Genomic DNA, 21,198 nt, shown 5'->3' on the forward strand with positions numbered 1-21,198 from the left:
GCTGTATTAGTGTCACTGTTGCCGCTAGGCAGTTAGTTTTTTTTGAGGTTCGCCGCCAGGTTTATATAGCGTTAGGTACCCCCATAAATAAAGGTTTTAACCCCTGATTGCCCCTAGAGTTAACCCTTTCACCCCTATTGCCAGTGTCACTAAGCGATCGGTTTCTGATCGCTGTATTAGTGTCACTGTTGCCGCTAGGCAGTTAGTTTTTTTTGAGGTTCGCCGCCAGGTTTATATAGCGTTAGGTACCCCCATAAATAAAGGTTTTAACCCCTGATTGCCCCTAGAGTTAACCCTTTCACCACTGATCACTGTATAAGTGTCACTGGTGACGTGGTTAGCCAGTTAGTTATTTAGTTATTTTAGGTTCGCCACCAGGTTTTTAGAAAGCGTTAGGTACCCCCATATATTACCGAATAAAGGTTTTAACCCCCTGATTGCCCCCTAGTTAACCCTTTCACCAGTGATCACCGTATAAGTGTTACGGTTGACGCTGGTTGGTTAGTTTGCTGTTTATAGCATCAGAGCACCCGCCGTATATAACCCAATAGGTTTAACCCCCTGATCACCCGGCGGGTGATATAAATTTAATTTTAGCGCCAGTCAGGGTCTGCCTCACCCCAGGCAGCGTTAGGTTAGAGCCAGTACCGCTTACACCCACTCGCTAAGCATACACCCCCCTTAGTGGTATAGGATCTGAACGGATCGATACCTGATCTGATCAGATCTATACTAGCGTACCCAGCAGTTTAGGGTACCCAAAAACGCATTGTTAGCGGAATCAGCCCAGATACCCGCTAGCACCTGCGTTTTCCCCCTCTGCCCAGCCCAACCCACCCAAGTGCAGTATCGATCGATCACTGTCACTTACAAAACACAAGACACATAACTGCAGCGTTCGCAGAGACAGGCCTGATCCCTGCGATCGCTTACAGTTTTTTTTGAAGCGTTTTCTACATTTGCTTTTCTATAGTCAGGTGCTTTTTTTACCTGTGAATCCTTACCATTGTACCACTAAATTTAGAGTCCAAAATGGCAAACCGAAGGTACAATGATAAGCAGGCATTGGAGTTCATGTGCATGTCAGATAGTGAAGAGGAGGAGGTCACGCATCTGACAGATTCTGGCTCAGAATATGAACCCATTTACGACAGCGGCTCCATGTCAGATAGCTCGCACGACGAAGTTGAGGTCCCTGCTAAGGCCAGGCGTACCCGATCCCATTCTGATGTTGTTGAGCAGCAAGAACCGCAGGACCCTCGTATGGAGCAGAGATCCAGTACTAGCGCCGCTATTCCTTCTGGTGAATTGGCAAGCACCAGCGGCCTAGTACACCCTGGTCGTTTATCCAGCACTGCAGTAACACTTGGTGACGTGGCGAGTCCCATAAGTGCAGTTGAAGCTGGCGATGTGGCAAGCACAAGTAGTGTCCCGCTGCCACCAAGAAAAAGACAGAGACAGGCCCGTCGTGCCCATAGTGCCCTTCCTGTAGAATTTGCCTATCCTGATTGGGTCCCCACCACTTCTACAGCACCTGTACTTCCCCCATTCACTGGCCAACCCGGTATTCAGGTGGATACAGCGAACTTTATGTCACTTGATTTTTATTCGCTGTATTTCACGGAAGATCTCTATAGATCTATTGTGGACCAGACTAATTTATATGCTGGTACTTACATCGCCGCTAACCCCCAGTCTCGCCTTGCCAAAGAATGGAAACCTCTCGAGGTTTCCGAATTTAAGACCTTTCTGGGCCTTACCCTCAACATGGGCATACACAAATTTCCGTCATTGCGGATGTATTGGTCCACACATCCCATTGACCATATGTACATTTTCTCTGCTCACATGGCCAGGAGACGATACGAGGCGATCCTGCGGTTCCTGCATTTCAGTGACAATGCACTTTGTCGTCCACGTGGAGACCCTGAATTTGACCGGCTCTACAAAATTCGGCCCCTCGTAAACCATTTCAACGAACGTTTTGCAGCCTTGTTTAATCCCCAGCAGGTTGTATGCGTTGATGAGTCCCTGATTAAATTTGCTGGCCGCTTGTCTTTCAAACAGTTCCTTCCCAGCAAGCGTGTCAGATACGGGGTCAAGCTCTATAAGCTCTGTGACAGGGCCACAGGCTACACATGGAGCTTTAGGGTTTACGAGGGAAAAGATAGTCAGGTAGAGCCGGAAGGATGCCCAGATTACATGGGGAGCGCTGGCAAGATTGTTTGGGACTTGGTGTCACCCTTATTCGGAAAGGGGTACCATTTGTATGTGGACAATTTTTACAGCAGCGTGCCACTTTTTAGCCACTTATTTGATCAACAGATTGGAGCATGTGGCACCGTGCGACCTAATCGCCGGGGCTTCCCCCAGCGGCTTGTAGATGCCCGTGTTAGGCCGGGGGCGAGAGCCTGCTGCAGATGTAAAAATTTGCTCGCTGTGAAGTGGCGGGACAATAGGAATGTTTTCGTTCTTACCACCCTTCACGCAGACCCTCCACATGGTGTTGTGGAGAAACCCCTCTGTGTCCACGAATATAACCTTAATATGGGAGGGGTGGACCTCAACGACCAGTTGATGGCGCCGTATCATATTGCCCGTAAGACGAGACGCTGGTACAAAAAAGTGTCTCTACATTTATTTCAATTGGCTCTACTGAATGCTCATGTCGTATACAGAGCTTCAGGACGGAATGAATCCTTCCTTCAATTCCAGAGGGATATCATCACAGAACTCCTGTATCCAGGCGGTATTGTACCTCACCATCTCCTACCAAATGCAGTAAGCCGACTGCATGAGAGGCATTTTTCTTATGTCCTCCCGAGTACCCCTACCCAACGAGCCCCCCAAAGAAAATGTCGTGTCTGTACCAAGCGCGGATTTAGGCGTGACACCCGTTATTTTTGTCCCAAATGTCCTGGCAATCCTGGTCTTTGTATTGGTGAATGTTTTGAACGCTTCCACACACACGTTAATTATTAGTGTAGGGTGAAACATTTCACAGGCTAGGCTCACTTACACAGGGTCTCCCAAGATGCCATCGCATTTTGAGAGACCCAAACCTGGAACCGAAAAGTTGAAGTTACAGTTCACAGTTACAAAAAAAAGTGTTAAAAAAAAAAAAGTAAAAAATAAAAACACACAAAAAAATATAAAATAAAAAAACCAAAAATAGTTGTCGTTTTATTGTTCTCTCCCTCTCTATTCTCTCTCTATTGTTCTGCTCTTTTTTACTGTATTCTATTCTGCAAAGTTTTATTGTTGTTATGTTTTTTCATGCTTGCTTTTCAGGTATGTAATTTATTTTACTGTTTTCAGGTACGCCATTCAGCTGTTGCGCGGACTTATTTATCTTGACAGCAACAGCGTTTGCTCCCACGATATATAAAGCCGCGACTCCAGTGCTGTAGGAGGTGATTTCACCACCACAGTTAAAAAAAAGAGCATATATGCCGAAGCATGCGGGCAGCAGGGGCGGAGGAGCGATTTTGCTCCTAATGCCGCGTACATACGGTTGACATTCCTACGGAGGCTTTCCCGTGGAAAAGTCTGACCATGTGTACACGGCATAGAAAAGTCCGACCGTGTGTACGCGGCATAGAAAAGTCCGACCGTACGCGGCATAACTTTTTTGCGGGAGGATGCCCCCATGCTTTGGCATATATATATATTTTAGGCACAGGTTGCGTTAAAAAATGTTTTATTTTTTACTATGTTTTTTTATAGGTATTTGCTTTGCAGGTATGGTATGATCTTACTGTTATACTGGAATGTTACTTTGTTTTAATGTTAACCATCATTTGCTTAGCAGGTACGCCATTCAGTTGCAGTGCGGATTTATTTAGCGTGACAGCAACAGCGTTTGCTCCCACGATATATAAAGCCGCGACTCCAATGCTGTAGGAGGTGATTTCACCACTACAGTTCAAAAAAGAGCATATATGCCGGAGCATGGGGGCATTAGGGGCGGAGGAGCGATTTTGCTCCTAATGCCGCGTACATACGGTTGACATTCCTACGGAGGCTTTCCTGTGGAAAAGTCTGACCATGTGTACACGGCATAGAAAAGTCCGACCGTGTGTACGCGGCATAGAAAAGTCCGACCGTACGCGGCATAACTTTTTTGCGGGAGGATGCCCCCATGCTTCGGCATATATAAATGGTGCATGTATGCCCATCATTAGAAGTGGGTGGATGAAGGGAGGTATTCTAATGGTGGGCATACCCACCGATCAATCTTTTTTTTGTTCAGCCAACAGACTGCATGAAAAAAAAAAAGATTACAATACATGTCCAACAAGAACCATCAACGTACTGGTATGTTGCAGGACTTTGAATGGTTATACCAGAATGATGCCTGCGGGTTTAGGCATCATCTTGGTATCATTCTTTTCAGCCAGCGGTCGGCTTTCATGTAAAAGCAGTCCTAGCGGCTAATTAGCCTCTAGACTGCTTTTACATTCAGTGGGAGGGAATGTCCCCCCCCCCAGATATAAACGGCGCCATTGAGAATATGGGAAAGCATTTTATCACATCGATCTTGGTGTGGTCAGATGCTTTGAGGGCAGAGGAAAGATCTAGGGTCTAATAGACCCCATTTAAAAAAAAAAAAGAGTACCTGTCACTAACTATTGCTATCATAAGGGATATTTACATTCCCTGAGATAACAATAAAAATGGTAAAAAAATAAATAAATGGAAGGAACAGTTAACAAATAAAATAAAAAAAGCGAAATAAATATATAAAAAAATAAAAAAATAAAAAAAAGCATCCCTGTCCCCCCCTGCTCTTGCGCAAAGACGAACGCAAGCGTCGGTCTGGAGTCATATGTAAACAGCAATTGCACCATGCATGTGAGGTATCACCGCGAAGGGCAGATTGAGGGCAGTCATTTTAGCAGTAGACCTACTCTGTAAATCTAATGTGGTAACCTGTAAAGGCTTTTAAAGGCTTTTAAAAATGTATGTAGTTTGTCGCCACTGCGCGTTTGTGCGCAATTTTAAAGTATGTCGTGTTTGGTATCCATGTACTCGGCCTAAGATCATAATTTTTATTTCATCAATAATTTGGGCAATATAGTGTGTTTTAGTGCTTTAAAATAAAAAAAAGTGTATTTTTTCCCCAAAAAATGCGTTTGAAAAAACGCTGCGCAAATACTGTGTGGAAATTTTTTTTGCAACACCTACCATTTTAATCTGTAGGGCCTTTGCTTTAAAAAAATATATAATGTTTGGGGGTTCAACTTTACTTTCTTGCAAAAAAATAATATGTTTTTATGTAAACAAACAGTGTCAGAAAGGGCTTTTTCTTCAAGTGGTTAGAAGAGTGGGTGATGTGTGACATAAGCTTCTAATTGTTGTGCATAAAATGCCAGGACAATTGAAAACCCCCCCAAATGACCCCATTTTGGAAAGTAGACACCCCAAGCTATTTGCTGAGAGGCATCTTAAGTCCATGGAATATTTTAGATTTTGACCCAAGTTGCGGGAAATATAAATATATATATATATATATATTTTTTTTTGCGCAAAGTTGTCACTAAATGATATATTGCTCAAACATGCCATGGGCATATGTGGAATTACACCCCAAAATGCATTCTGCTGCTTCTCCTGAGTACGGGGATACCACATGTGTGAGACTTTTTGGGAGCCTAGCCGCGTACGGGACCCCAAAAACCAATCACCGCCTTCAGGCTTTCTAAGGGTGTAAATTTTTGATTTCACTCCTCACTACCTATCACAGTTTCGAAGGCCATAAAATGCCAAAATAGCACAAAAAAAACCCAAATGACCCCATTTTGGAAAGAAGACACCCCAAGGAAACTGCTGAGAGGCATGTTGAGTCCATTGATTTTTTTTTTTTTTGTCCAAAGTGATTGAATAATGAGAAAAAAAAAAAAAAAAGAAAAATGTGTCACTAAATGATATATTGCTCACACATGCCATGGTTATATGTGGAGTTGCACCCTAAAATACATTCTGCTGCTTCTCCTGAGTACGGGGATACCACATGTTTGGGACTTTTTGGGAGCCTAGCCGCGTACGGGACCCCGAAAACCAAGCACCGCCTTCAGCATTTCTAAGGGCGCAAATTTTTGATTTCACTCCTCACTACCTATCACAGTTTCGAAGGCCATAAAATGCCAAAATAGCACAAAAAAACCCCAAATGACCCCATTTTGGAAAGTAGACACCCCAAGCTATTTGCTGAGAGGCATGTTGAGTCCATGGAATATTTAATTTTTTTGCCCCAAGTGATTGAATCATGACCAAAAAAAATTAAAATAAAAAAATGTACAAAACATTGTCACTAAATGATATATTTCTCACACATGCCATGGTTATATGTGGAATTGCACCCCAAAATACATTCTGCTACTTCTCCTGAGTACGGGGATACCACATGTGTGGGACTTTTTGGGAGCCTAGCCGCGTATGAGACCCCGAAAACCAAGCACCGCCTTCAAGATTTCTAAGGACATAAATTTTTGATTTCACTCACACAAATCTTGAAGGCAGTGCTTGGTTTTCGGGGCCCCGTACGCGGCTAGGCTCCCAAAAAGTCCCACACATGTGGTATCCCCGTACTCAGGAGAAGCAGCAGAATGTATTTTGGGGTGCAATTCCACATATAACCGTGGCATGTGTGAGAAATATATCATTTAGTGACAACGTTTTGTATTTTTTTTTTTTTGGTCATTATTCAGTGACTTGGGGCAAAAAAATTAAATATTCCATGGACTCAACATGCCTCTCAGCAAATAGCTTGGGGTGTCTACTTTCCAAAATGGGGTCATTTGGGGGGGTTTTGTGCTGTTTTGGCATTTTATTGCCTTCGAAACTGTGATAGGTAGTGAGGAGTGAAATCAAAAATTTATGCCCTTAGAAATCCTGAAGGCGGTGATTGGTTTTCGGGGTCCCGTACGCGGCTAGGCTCCCAAAAAGTCCCACACATGTGGTATCCCCGTACTCAGGAGAAGCAGCAGAATGTATTTTGGGGTGCAATTCCACATATAACCGTGGCATGTGTGAGAAATATATCATTTAGTGACAACGTTTTGTATTTTTTTTTTTTTGGTCATTATTCAGTGACTTGGGGCAAAAAAATTAAATATTCCATGGACTCAACATGCCTCTCAGCAAATAGCTTGGGGTGTCTACTTTCCAAAATGGGGTCATTTGGGGGGGTTTTGTGCTGTTTTGGCATTTTATTGCCTTCGAAACTGTGATAGGTAGTGAGGAGTGAAATCAAAAATTTATGCCCTTAGAAATCTTGAAGGCGGTGCTTTGTTTTCGGGGCCCCGTACGTGGCTAGGCTCACAAAAAGTCCCACATATGTGGTATCCCCGTACTCGGGAGAAGCAGCAGAATGTCTTTTGGGGTGCAATTCCACATATAACTATGGCATGTGTGAGCAATATATCATTTAGTGACAACTTTGTGCAAAAAAAAATCAGTTTGTCATATTCCCGCAACTTGTGTCAAAATATAAAATATTCCATGGACTCGACATGCCTCTCAGCAAATAGCTTAGGGTGTCTACTTTCCAAAATGGGGTCATTTGGTTTTTTTTTTTTGCTATTTTGGCATTTTATGGCCTTCGAAACCTTGATAGGTAGTGAGGAGTGAAATCAAAAATTTGTGCCCTTAGAAATGCTGAAGGCGGTGCTTGGGTTTTGGGGCCCCGTATGCGGCTAGGCTCCCAAAAAGTCCCACACATGTGGTATCCCCGTACTCAGGAGAAGTAGCAGAATGTATTTTGGGGTGCAATTCCACATATAACCATGGCATGTGTGAGAAATATATCATTTAGTGACAACTTTTTGTAAACATTTTTTTTTTTTTTTTTTTCGTCATTATTCAATCACTTGGGACAAAAAAATTAAATATTCAATGGACTCAACATGCCTCTCAGCAGTTTCCTTGGGGTGTCTACTTTCCAAAATGGGGTCATTTGGGGGGGTTTTGTACTGCCTTGCCATTTTAGCACCTCAAGAAATGAGATAGGCAGTCATAAAATAAAAGCTGTGTAAATTCCAGAAAATGTACCCTAGTTTGTAGACGCTATAACTTTTGCGAAAACCAATAAATATACGCTTATTGCGATTTTTTTTACTAAAGACATGTGGCTGAATACATTTTGGCCTAAATGTTTGACTAAAATTTAGTTTATTCGATTTTTTTTACTTTTTGTTATAAGAAAAATCATTTTTTTTCAAAATTTACGGTCTTTTTGCGTTTATATCGCAAAAAATAAAAATCGCAGAGGCGATCAAATACCATCAAAATAAAGCTCTATTTGTGGGAAGAAAAGGACGCAAGTTTCGTTTCGGTACAACATTGCATGACCGCGCAATTACCAGTTAAAGCAGCGCATTGCCAAATTGTAAAAACACCTCTGGTCTTTAGACAGCGTATTGGTCCGGAGCTTAAGTGGTTAATGATGTTCACTTTGATTTATTTGTCTATGGTGCATTATTTTGCTAAATTTTTCTCAAGATGTTTTGACGAATGTTTCAATCCCGTCTGTGGGTCTATCCTGTTATTTCCAAAGCATAAACCATATGCTGTTTACTGTCTCAAATGTATATTTTTAGTTTTTATATTTGTTTGTTTGTGTTTTAATGTTTATATTTTTTTTTTGCTTTTCTTGTTTTGTTGACCAATAAAATTACTTTCAAATTTTGAAGTTTGTTTGTTTTTTGTTACTTTTTTTTGCTACAGATTTTGACAGCTGCAGCTGAAATAGTTTTGGCCTAAACAATCAGGTGTGATTTTTGTCTGTAAGCTTCTTTCCTGGTGTGTATGCATGAAATGTTTGCTTCCATGTTTAATCACCAGGAAATGAAAAAGACAGAGCGGTAAGTATTTGTTCCTTTTTACTGCAGTGGTCCTCAAGTACCCCCGACAGGACATGTTTTGTGGATTTATCTTATCAAGGATGGCTGTCCAGACTGTCTTTTAAAGCACATGTGCAAGATGAAGGAAAACCTGCAAACATGGCCTGTTGGGGGGGGGGGGGTGTTGGCGGACAGGCTTGAAGTGCTGATTTACAGCACTGTGCTTAAATCTAGTGCAAGGCAATCCTATTCTAATTGTGGGTGTTTGAGGGAAGCCAAGTGAGTGTTTTTTTTGGGTTGAGCTTTGTGTCCCTTTTATTAAAATTGGCTTCACTTCCTGTCACACAGCTGAACAGGAAGTGAGGTTAAAACCCTACCAATGTATTTTCTTGGGGACACAGGTCAATCTAACTAGTGTCCCCATTAAGCAAATTGCACTCCAGCACTGCTGTGTACACCCCAAATGATTAGTTAGTTTGGGGTTTAGTAAAGGCAAAGCCACTCTGCAGTACAAGCGTAGTCGCTGAAAATCAGAAGGGAAGCACTGATGGTTTTAACATCCAGTCCTGTAGAAGCAAAGTTTTTTTGTTTTGTTTTCTTGCTTGTCCACTTGTAGTGCAGAGTGGATTTGCCTTTAGTAAATGGACCCCAAAGTCCAAGATCCCTAATAATTTGGGGTGTATACAGCAAAATGCTAGAGTGCAATTTACATAATTGGAAACTATTTAAATTGATCTGTGTCCCCAAGAAAAGACATTAGTAAGGTTTTACCCTCACTTCCTGTTTGGCTGTGTGACAGGAAGTGAATGAATTTGAATTAGAAAGTGACAACATTTGTGAGGTGTCTTCACCCTATCAAGGGTGCAGACATCCCAAAAAATGAGCAGATGATACTTATTTGCAAATAAATATTTTTGTGGGGGGCCCTAACACACATTCATACATATTAGCAACGCTGTATCCTGGCCTATTGGCATGGTTATATTTTCTTATGCCGCGTACACACGGTCGTTTTCTGCGATGTTAAAAAACAACGTTTTCTGTGAAGTAAAAAACGACGTTTTTGAAACTTCAATTTTCAAAAACGATGTTGCCTACACACCATCGTTTTTTCACAGTGCTCTAGCAAAGCGAGGTTACGTTCACCACGTTTTTCCATTGAAGCTCGCTTCATAACTAGCTTCTGGGCATGCGCGGGTGTAAAAACGTCGTTTGAAACGTCGTTTTTTGCTACACACGGTCAATTTCTGTGAAGTCAAAAACGACGTTTTGAAAAACGACACATAAAATTGAAGCATGCTTCAATTTTTTTTGGTCGTTTTTCAGAAGACATAAAACGTCGTTTTCTCCCACACACGGTCAATTAAATTGACGTTTTTAAAAACGTCGTTTTTTTACATCGCAGAAAACGACCGTGTGTACGCGGCATTAGTCCTGTCAATACAATTATCAGAAATTTGTGCTTAAAGTAGAACTATAATCAATACTTTTTTTCTTTCATTTTGGAGGGAGGGTTATAGCCCCTGTCAGTAGACATGTGCACAGCAAAAATTTTCGTTTATTTCTGTTTCGTTTCTGTTCGTTTATCGTGATTCGTAACGAGTCGTAATTTCGTAAGACGTTAGTTATCGTATTCGTACTCTTTAGTATTTTCGTAACACTCTTTTTTCCGTTTCCGTTTTTTTTTGTTAGTTTATTTTTCGTTGAATCGAGATTCGTATTTTCGTTATGTTTTGTATTCTGCTTCGTTCGTATTTTTTGAATGAATTTATTTGTTTATTCGTTTTTACGTTGGTATATTTTTCGTTTTTTTAGATTCGTATTTACATTATATTTACCATCGTGCCGCATTCGTATTTTCGTAGGAAATAGATCTTCGTTGTTTTATCATCATTCGTATTTTCGTGTCTTGTTTCATTCGATTGTAAAAACGTGCTTTAGTAGATCTTAGTGCATTCGTAATTCAGTTAAAATACATTTTACGTTGATTCAACACACTACTCATTGTAATTTTGTAAATCTAACTTGGCTGCGATAGACTACTTGACGGTCTTACTGATACTGACTGATTATTACTTTCGTAAGATTGTTTTAGTAAATTTGTAATCGGGCCTTAATTCGTTATTTTACGCAATGTGTCAGAATTGCTCCGCTAACGCTGCTAATGTGTGTTGTAAATCATTCGTACTTTCGTAAGTACATCGCAGCAAATCTTAACCATTCGAAAATGTCATACTTTACTTTCGTTTTCGATGCGCGGCTTATAGCCTCCGCCCCTGGACTCCATTTTGAGACGGTGTATGAGTGCGTGGTTTGGCGAGGGAGGAACAGAGAGCAGGGCAGAGGTGGGCTTGTCGAATTTCGACTTGTTTTTGTGTGGTGGTTTCACTGGTTTGCTATCTTTTGGGCAATTAAAATCATGTATAGGAGTGAGAATGGACATGTGAGTGTTGAGACTGAGAGTGAGAATGTTGGTGTTAGTCAGTGTGTTGATGTGAGACTTGTTGGTGTGACTGAGAGTGAAGTGGAGGAGAGGTGTGGAGCAGATGAGATGAGTGTGGTGGAGGAGAGGCATGGAGGGGAGAAGAGGCATGGAGGGAAGAGGAGGCGTGGAGGGGAAGAGAGGAGTGGAGTGGAGGACAGGTGTGGAGGAGAGGAGAGGAGTAGAGTCGAGGAGAGGCATGGAGGGGAGAGTAGGCATGGAGGGAAGAGGAGGCATGGAGAGAAGAGGAGGCATGGAGAGAAGAGGAGGCATGGAGGGGAAGAGAGGAGTGGCGTGGAGGAGAGTAGTGGAGTGGAGGAGAGGAGCGTAGTGGAGGAAAGGCGTGGAGGAGAGAGGAGGCGTGAAAGGGAGGAGAGGAGGGTAGTGGAGGAAAGGCGTGGAGGAGAGAAGAGGCGTGAAAGGGAGGAGAGGAGGGTAGTGGAGGAAAGGCATGGAGGGGAGAGGAGGCGGGGAGGGGAGGATTGGTGTGGAGTGAAGCCGAGGCATGGAAGGGAATGTGGAGGTGTAGTGGAGCGGGAGCATGGCAAAGAAAGGAGACATGTGGCCCCTCCTATGTCAGATAGTGCGGACTCAGATGTGCAGCAGAACAAGCGAACCAAGAGACAGAAATCAAGGGGACCCATATATACCAAAGAGGAGAATGCTGCATTGGTTGCTGCAGTATCAAAAGAAAAAGTGACACTCTTCTGCCAATCCGTGCCAGCATCTGAGAAGTCAGCAGCCTGGGAACGAGTCCGGGACTCCGTGAATGCGGTCTCCAAGTTTCACAGGCCCACCAATGGCGTCAGACACAGGTAATTAATATTAAAATATTCTTTCACTCTTGTGTAAAAAATACACAGTTTTGTAGTCAATAACAAAAAAGTAACAGTTCAACGTAACCAAAAAATTTATTTGTCACAGCCACATGCTGAACAGTATACATATAACCATCACAATGTGAAAAGAAATGTGGTTTTCAAAAAACATTAATCTAAGTATTTGTTTTTTTATTAATGTAATTGTAATGTTTATGTACATTTGCAGGTTCTATGATTGTCGGGCAACGGTTACAAAGAAGATGCAGAGGCTTCGACTAGGACAAAACCGAGGAAAGCCTATCAAGTTGCGAGAGTGGGAGGCGGAGCTAAGAGATGTCCTTCTGGCAGAGGATGTCCCTGGATTCAGCAGCAGGGGTCAAAATCATAGAGCTGGTGGTGAGGAAAATTAAATATATCATTATAATTTATATATATTGCAGTTATAATATATTTGTAAAGCTATCTTATTGTTTATGATGACTACACATGTATGACTTTTATTTTTATTTTTTTACATTCATGTTTTCCAGATCAAGAAACATCATCCTTGGAAGGATCAGCTCCAACTCCAAGTACATCCTATCAACAACATTCTGGTGGTGAGTACCCAACACAAAGGATATCTAATGAACTGCTATTTACTACTTGGACCAAGTCACTGTGCCATGCAGACCGTCACAGTTGAGACAATTAGGTGCCGTTTCTGTCTCCCTGGCTACTCAGCTTTCACTATCACAGTCGAGAGCAGAAGGCTCGTTATGCACAGTGAGCCGAAAAAATAGCAATGCAAAATAGTGGGCAGCAATAGAGCAGCTGAAGAGAACTTTTTAAAATTAACCAGCAGGTGATTGGTTGGTTGCTATGCGGCCCTAACAAACAACATTATGCTGGATAACTTCAGCAACTTCTGCTCCACCCACTATAGTATTTATTGTGTCTACGGTTCTGTGTGCCCAAGCAAGGTAGCAAGGTCAGAGCTGTGGATGCTGAATTGTGACGGGGGCAGAGCTGCGTGGGGCTGTTAGGTGAAGGTGGGTCAAGTTGCAGGGTGGGACAGAGAACACAGCTGTTCACATGTGCTGTGAAGGTGGGTGAAATTTACCACTGTGAAGGGGGTTCAGATCAGAACATAATTGTGAAGGGGAAACTGTCATGTGAAGGTTCTGATCAGGTTCTGAAGGTTCTGAAGGTTACATCAGCTTCTGAGGAAGCTGATGTAAGAAATGTGATTTTTAAATCAAAAGGTGGGTATAGTAGTAGTATGTATGCACCCTTCCAAATTCAAACTTGCCTGCTTTCATTTTGTGACTAGATTTTGAGGGATGCCGAGAAAGGGGTGAGAGCTCCGCCAACAGCATAGTTTGAAAGGGAGTCCTTCTCTCATCGATCACAGGGGGGGAAGAGAGAGGAGAACACATCGATAACAGCTTTGATTTGACATTGCCGTGTTCCCCGCCGCTTGCTGCCACATACATCCCCTCCTCCGGGACTTTTATCCTGTCCAATCCCAGGACGGGCGATCTGTAAATTAAAGTTTCCTGGCCATGGGGCAGGGCTGTTTAGTAGCGGGAAAACATCAATTGAAATGAAAGCGTTTATCGCTCTTTACCTGCAGCACATGTAGGCTGCATGGTGGGCACAGGGTGCATTGGTGGGCACAGGCTACATAGGTGGGCACAGGCAGGCTTCATTGGTGGTTTTGGATAAAGTTGGTGTTAATATTTTTTTTTAATATTTTATTCTGCATAAAACAATTTTGTGTCATTTAATGAGATAATTTATGAGGGCGTGTTTAGGGGTTGAATTAGGGGTGGGGCAAGCTAAGGGTTGGGTGTGGCAACTAACTGTTGGCTAGTAACCCTTGAGGCCTGGCTAGTAGCTAATTTAGCCCTGGTACTATGTATATGGGGGTTGTAGTAAATGATATGTAGATACTTGATAGCATATTTTACATATATTTTGTTAATCTTAAAAATTGCCAGAAATGTAACATCTGTTTTAACACATCAGCAACTTCTGATTATATTTTACATTTCCTCAGTCCATTTTTGGTTGAATATTTGATTTCATAGTAGAAAATATTGTAGTTATACGACATATCTCAGGCAAAAATTGTAAATACAGCTGTTGACTTTTTCATGAACATTACCTTGACTCTTCACTCTTTCTTCCGTCTTTAACAGAAAGCTGCATTCAAGACCCTCCAGCATCGGCTTCTGGCAGGACCATTGCTCCTCCTCAGGGTAAGTGCATGATCTGGGAAGAAACAGGACACAGCACTAACTCCATTATCATCATGTACCCTATTTACACATAGGCATTTTCATGTAATACACCTAAAAGTTCAATTTAAAAATTCGTACAAAAATGACACCTCATACCTTTAGAACGTGAAAGTGAAAGGGACACTGTGATTTGAAGGGGGATTGATATATCAAGGAGGACTGCGCAAACTGTGGAAATAAATGAGAGTGGCTGTGATGTCAGAGATTCATTCCTATCACAAAGATTTTTTGCTGAACTCCACCGTGTTGAAATTTTTTTTCTGCCTTTGGTTCTTTTAATGATTTTGAATTTAGTAGCCCTTATTGAAAGGTGTTCAACAGCTCTTTTGCGCTTTTTTTTTAAACTACCGTTAAGCCTATAATATCTATACATAATATCTCTATAACCTGTATGGTTTAGAAGATATTCGCCCTGCAAACCTAGCACGGCACACTAAATTACTTACAAGGTTATTAGCTCATAATGAGCTAGTATGCTGTGCATACTAGCTCATTATGCCTTTGCTTTACAGGTATTTTTTTATCTTTTAGTGGGTATAAAAGCGCTACAAAGGTTTTTGCAGTAGGATATCAAAAATACTACGATAATAAATTTAGAAGACATATGCCCTTTTTACCTGCAACCTACTGGGACCCTTTAAGAACTTTATCTTCAACATTATCTTCACTCTTTCTTCCGTCTTTAACAGAAAGCTTTTCAGGAGTTAAATGTGCGTGTCATATGCTGATAAATATGTTATCTAATAAAGAAAAAAGATTTTCTGTTTAAGGCATTTTCTGTTTCTGCAATTTTTATATTGTATTTATTTACTTCTATAAAGGTTATTTTATTAAATAACCTTTTAAATTTTTTTAACTTTAGGATATAAATGCAATGTGTAGATTTACCTAAATAAGTTTAAATTGATTTTTTGTTTTCTCTCAATCATTAATACAACTTATCCCCCCTCCCCAACTCAATCTTTCATTTGCTCCATTATTCAATATTACTACTACATAAAAGTCTAATCTGAATAAATTCATTACTATGAACGCTTTCATCATTCATCAAACTTTGCCTATCTTATCTATTTCAGATCAGCAATACCACCCTGAGAGGAGAGTACAGTGCAGCCCGCACTCTCCTGTTCTTCTTTTGGAGAGGCTGGAGATTCAGCCAGAGATTACCCCTATCATTCCCCAGACTCCTGATTTCTCCCCCGGCCCAGAGGAGGAGCACAGAGGACAAGGTTCATTCATTCAGCCACCCCATGCCCTGATGCCACCTACTGCTGTACCGCCTTTCCCAACTGTGCAGGAGATCATTCTGAGGGAGCTTATAGAATTAAGGTGTGACAACCGAAAACTACAACGAAAGGTCAAAAGGCTTACCCGGCTTACCCATCAGTTGAGCAGGCAGCAAACTGAGAGTTTTGAAATAATTTTGGCCCGGGCAAGCCAACAACACAATTAGGCATTGGACAGAGTATATTTTGTTTACTTGAAGATATTTCCAGACACATTGCTCCAATGCCTGGGAGCTACGATGAACATATAACCAACAAAGACGTTTTGAAAAATGAAGGCTAGACCTTCCTCTGCCCATCTCATCGCAAATTATTATGCAGAATCGATCTTTTTACTGTTCCTTGATTTTGGTAGAAACGTTTTCTTATGCTGCCAAGTTACACCTACCCAGCATGTGTGTTTGTAATTTCTATGAAAATATTTTTTTTTTTGTGAATATAAAACTATTTTTGGTCTAATATTATTATTATTATTATTATTTATTTATATACATCATCACATTATCTGCTAAATTATTATGTATTCATTTCCCACACACAATAGTATTTTATTCCGAACTTCAAACTCTAAGGGCCAGATTCACAGAGTAGATACGACGGCGTATCTGCTGATTCGCCGTTGTATCTGTTGTTCTATCTATGCTATAGATAGCCATAAGATCCGACAGCTGTAATTGTTTTACACTGTCGGATCTTAAGATGCAATACCGCGGCCGCCGCTGGGGGGGAGTTTGCGTCGTAAACCAGCGCCGGGTATGCAAATTAGGAGTTACGGCGATCGACGGCGGTTTTTCGCGTTACATAGTTACATAGTTACATAGTTAGTCAGGTTGAAAAAAGACACAAGTCCATCCAGTTCAACCACAAAAAATAAAAAAACAAAAATAAAAAACACAGTAAAATCCTATACACCCAACTCCATTCCCACAGTTTCACGTCGCAAAGTTAGTCTTTTTTTTTTGGTGCCCTAACTTTAGTCAGCAAGCGTATTGCTGTCTAAAAGTATGGCCGTCGTTCCCGAGTTGAAATTTTAAAAATAACGTCGTTTGCGTAAGCCGTCCAGTAATACGGAATTACGCTACGCGCGTCGCCGTTCGAAAAAATTACGTCACGGCGCGCAATGCACGACGGGAGTTCGGAAACGGAGCATGCGCGGTAGGTCCGGCGCGGGAGCGCGCCTAATTTAAATGGCACACGCCCATTTAAATTGTCCCGCCTTGCGCCGGAGGCCGCCGGCGTAGGTTTGCATCGCAAGTGCAAGTACTTGCGATGAAAAATTGCGGCGGTGTAACGTATCTATGATACGTTACGCCGCCGCTCTTCTATGTGAATCTGGCCCACACAGTCTACCTTAAACTATTCATTTATATTTTAATGTTTCCCCACTGTTAGTGGACACTGGACAGTAAAACAACACAGGAAGCAGGGGGGGGGGGATACTAACAGCAGTGGGAGTGTGGATACTGGAATAAGATAGCCAGGGTGAAAAATTATAGACCGAGGGGCTAGGGAGGTAGCGGAGGACAATATAAGTAGACATTAGGGAAAAACATGTATCCCACTATCACATCTTGTAAAGACACGTGGAGGCATTTTGCAATTTTGTATCTTCAAATGGTATGCAGCAGAGCTGAGTTAGGCAGAGAATGTACCCGATCGGCAGGGATGGACTGGGACAAAAATTTGGCCCTGGACTTCATCCAGACTGGCCCACTTTGACAGGACAACTCCCGCAACCCCCCCCCCCCCGGCCACCCAAGCCCCCTCTCCCCCTTCACTAGCCCCTAGCCGTTCTACTTTATTAGGCAGTACCACTGGGGAAGCTAGACATTATTTCACCCGGGGCAAAGAATCAGTTTGGTGCCCCCCCCCTTATGGGACAAGATTAGGCAGAAGTGAGAAACTCCCAGGCCATAGCTGTTAAATCAGCTGTCCGTCCCCTCCCCCATGCTCCTCTGTCGTCCCCCCTTGCTCCTCTGGTCCTCCCTCTGCTTCTTTGTTCCCCCCCAGGTGAGCGCTGTGGGTAGGGAGAGACAGAGGAGCTGAGGGGGGCGGCGGTCTGCTGTCACTGAAGCCGGCCCACTGAGCCATCGGTCCACCGGGAAACTCCCTGTAGTCCCAATGGCCAGTCCATCCCTGCCGATCGGTAAACTAATGAGAAAATATCTGCTTTCGCTGCAATGGAATTTTAATCACTATTCCAAAAGATAATACAGTTCCCAGTCTCCCTGTTCTTACCTTGCATGGAGCTGAGCAGCATTCAGATCCCTGGTGGTCAGAATGGAATCAAAATACCAGGGCCAAGATAAAGCATGAGTTTAGATTTGTAGCTCTGGGAAGTGTGGAGGTGATACACTGACAATGGCATAGAAGAAATTATTTCGATGTCAAAAAACCTAAAATAAGTAACACAACTGTATTCCATATATACATCAAAATAACATTTTTGCACATTATGCATTCCATGACACACACCAATATACTTACTCACACCCACTTAAAATATACATATACACAGTGACACACACTGACCCATAAAGACGACACACACTTTAACTGACAGACACACTGGCCAATAAATGAAGTGCCTTGTAAACAAAGCCAGACTGACCCAGACACTTAATCACAGAAAAACACAGACATACTCACATTGACCCTTAAACACACAGACTAACCCCATACTCACTCACACACAATGACAAATAAATGTGATTTATTTAAAAAAAAAAGTCATACAAGTATATCATTATAACATCCTAAGTGGGGTTTACTCTTAGTCTTAATATTTACTATGAAGTGCTGAAAAAACCTCATGTGTTTTTCTATTTGCTTCCTCCTCATCCACATCCAGGTCCAATGTTAGGCATGCATGTGAGACATGACGTCAGTAAATTGCAACTGCAAAAAAAGAGAGAGGGATATAAATTAGAAGAAATAATTAATGGAATGATGGAAGGTGAGTAGGGGAAAATTGATAAGCCACTCACGTGTTTAAGGGTGCCACAGGCAACATACTTAACCAGGATTAAATCCATAGTGTGGTGAGATGTCTTCCAAACGTGAACTGTAATATTTCTTCTTTGAGGGCAGGTGGCAGCAGTCTGCACTGCAGCAAGAGCACAGTAGGAGGAGAGCCCCAGTGTTTGTGGGAGTATTGCGAGCCGTGGAATTGTGGAGTAGGTTTCTTTATGGAATGGTAGCTTTTTTTTTTTGTGGCTTAATTTCAGAGCCAAGGAGTCAAAACATTACTCCAAAAACGAATGAAAAATAAACAAACTAACCCCAGCTTGGGTTGATAACATTCTTGCAAACGGTGGTAGTAGATATTGGATTTGTGAATGTAAACAAAAACTATTATTATTTATTAATTATTATTATTATTATTATTATTATTATTATTATTATTATTACCCTTATGCATAGATCTACTTCAATTCAAACGTTTGCAAGTTGTAAGATGTGATGGGAAATAATAAAATCAACAAAAACAAACATAGTGCATGTCAGGATTCAAAATAGATATATCAACAGAAATGAATAAATATATAGTACTTTTAGCTACCTGGAAGACTATATTAATGCTTACCTGTATGTAGGTGCTTGAAATACCTCCATTCATGGTTTAGGGGATAATTTAGAACGATCGTGCATTTTCTTAAGGTGGTCATGCCAGGACTGGCAGACCTGCGTGCATAGCATAGAAGCTGATTATGTAATACTCACCTGCGATCAAAGCCCCCGCTGCAGTGGCCGACACATCATCGGGCAGCAGCATGTAGGCCCGGAGTTACTTCCGGGTTTTGCGCTGTGATTGCCCAGAGACGCTAAACCTGCACGTTTAACAGCGGGATTACATGTCGCCAGCCGTTGTGTCGGCCACCGCAGCGAGGTTTTCGCCGATCAGTGGTATTACATAATGAGCTAGTATGCTATGCATACTAGCTCATTATGATATAGTATGCAGGTATTTGCCTTTGTCTTGCACGTATTTTATTTTTGTATTTTATTTAAAGTGGGCTTGCAACCACATTATTAAATATTTGTATTTCAAAAGCTAAAATCTCAAAGTTAGAGATTGAGAGCCTAACAAGCTAGGATCACCCTTACAGTATAAACTCTTTTTTCATGTTTACAACCTCTGAATTATTTGGGGGGGGGCCTGGGGTCAGGAAATTATAAAAAAAAATAGTAAATAAAATGTTGAGGTAATCAATGTTGCCCACCCAACAAAAAATAAATCTTTGAATTATATAGACTGTGGCTGATCACAGCTTCTCATGCTTGCTGTATCTACATTGTGATTGATACTTTATCGTATATTGTATTCATGTAACATTACTTTTGGTACATACAGTATATCATGACATGCACTATATTTGGTTTTGTTGTATTTATTTTTTGGCATCGCCATCTATACTTGGAACAGGTAAATTATTAACAATATCTTTATCGATTTGATAAACATAAGAACTTAAGAAGTAGTATAATTAGAATTATTCTGTTGTAAAGCTTAGTTCTGGGTAGCCCAGCTTTGGAAGATTGACTTTCAGAAATGCCATCTGCTCCATCAGCTGTGGGGCCAGCTGGGACCTCTGTGGGCACAGAATATTTCCTGTGATAGAAAATACACGCTCACTTTGCACAGAGGTCGGGGGGCAAGAAAGTAGCTCTTGTGCCACCACAGAAAGAGCAGGCCAAATACCCCTTTTCTCATCCCAATACTCTAATGGATCTGTAGTGGAGGCCAAATGGGGTTCAGACAAGTATAATTTAACATGATCTGACACAATGCTTCTTTTCATGGTGGGCATTTTTGTGGGTCCAACTAAAGTATGTAATGCCAAACTCCAAACGTCAGGTCTTCTAGTGGAATGCTCAGCAGTGGTTGTACTAATAACAGTAGGTGATGGTGGCACAATGTCACTATCAGGCTCCTCCTGATCTTCTTCCTCTTCACCCTCTGCCGGCCTAAACAATTTTCGGTGACTGTCAAAAACCCTCTGAATTAATAGATCCCTATAGGTGGTAAGGGAACTCTGAATTATTGCCATTTTTCCTTTAATGCGTGGATCGCACATAGAGGCAAGCATTAGCTCAGGGCATGCCTCTATGAGCTCGTTCATCCTTCTATTCAATTGTCCCCTCAGTCTCTTTATAATTGCAGCTACATCTTGAACTATGCCGCCAGGCAAGGGCTCGCTTTTGTTTAGAAAGCCATCCATCTTAGTGATAAGATAGATGTAGAGAGGGATTACTTGAGCCAGACTTGCATTCTCTAGGCTCAATTTTTCTGTTACATCTCGGAAGTGGCTAAGCACAGCCACCACCTGACTAATTATTTTCCACTCCTACCTGCTTATTGGCCTTGCTACACCAATAACATGTTCATTTGACATGGCGTGTATTGGCTTTTGCTGTTCCATGATACGTTCGAGCATCTCCAAAGTGGAGTTCCAACGGGTGGCTACATCTACCTTCAAG

At 41.8% G+C, this 21,198-nt stretch overlaps 1 protein-coding gene and 1 long non-coding RNA gene across 6 annotated transcripts; one reads left to right on the plus strand and one right to left on the minus strand.

The window, feature by feature from the left end:
* The first annotated feature begins 11,753 nt into the window (after positions 1-11,753).
* Positions 11,754-16,176, plus strand: LOC120933545. Its single transcript, XM_040346805.1, has 5 exons — positions 11,754-12,140; positions 12,373-12,542; positions 12,677-12,745; positions 14,330-14,389; positions 15,508-16,176. Exons 1-5 carry the CDS (start codon positions 11,899-11,901, stop codon positions 15,882-15,884), a joined length of 918 nt encoding a protein of 305 aa, XP_040202739.1. The 5' UTR covers positions 11,754-11,898; the 3' UTR covers positions 15,885-16,176.
* LOC120933547 lies at positions 12,212-19,089 on the minus strand. 5 transcript variants are annotated; one of them, XR_005748107.1, is made up of 6 exons: positions 18,705-19,088; positions 18,508-18,615; positions 17,956-18,113; positions 15,049-15,171; positions 14,296-14,599; positions 12,212-12,536 (listed from the first exon to the last, which is right to left on the minus strand). It is a non-coding gene; the product is annotated as an uncharacterized LOC120933547 (long non-coding RNA). The 5 variants fall into 5 exon arrangements; XR_005748106.1 differs by having other exon boundaries at positions 14,296-14,402; positions 14,528-14,599; positions 18,508-19,088; XR_005748105.1 differs by having other exon boundaries at positions 18,508-19,088.
* Between the last annotated feature and the right edge of the window lie 2,109 nt (positions 19,090-21,198).

Source organism: Rana temporaria, chromosome 3 (assembly GCF_905171775.1).
Source record: "Rana temporaria chromosome 3, aRanTem1.1, whole genome shotgun sequence".
NCBI lineage: Eukaryota > Metazoa > Chordata > Amphibia > Anura > Ranidae > Rana > Rana temporaria.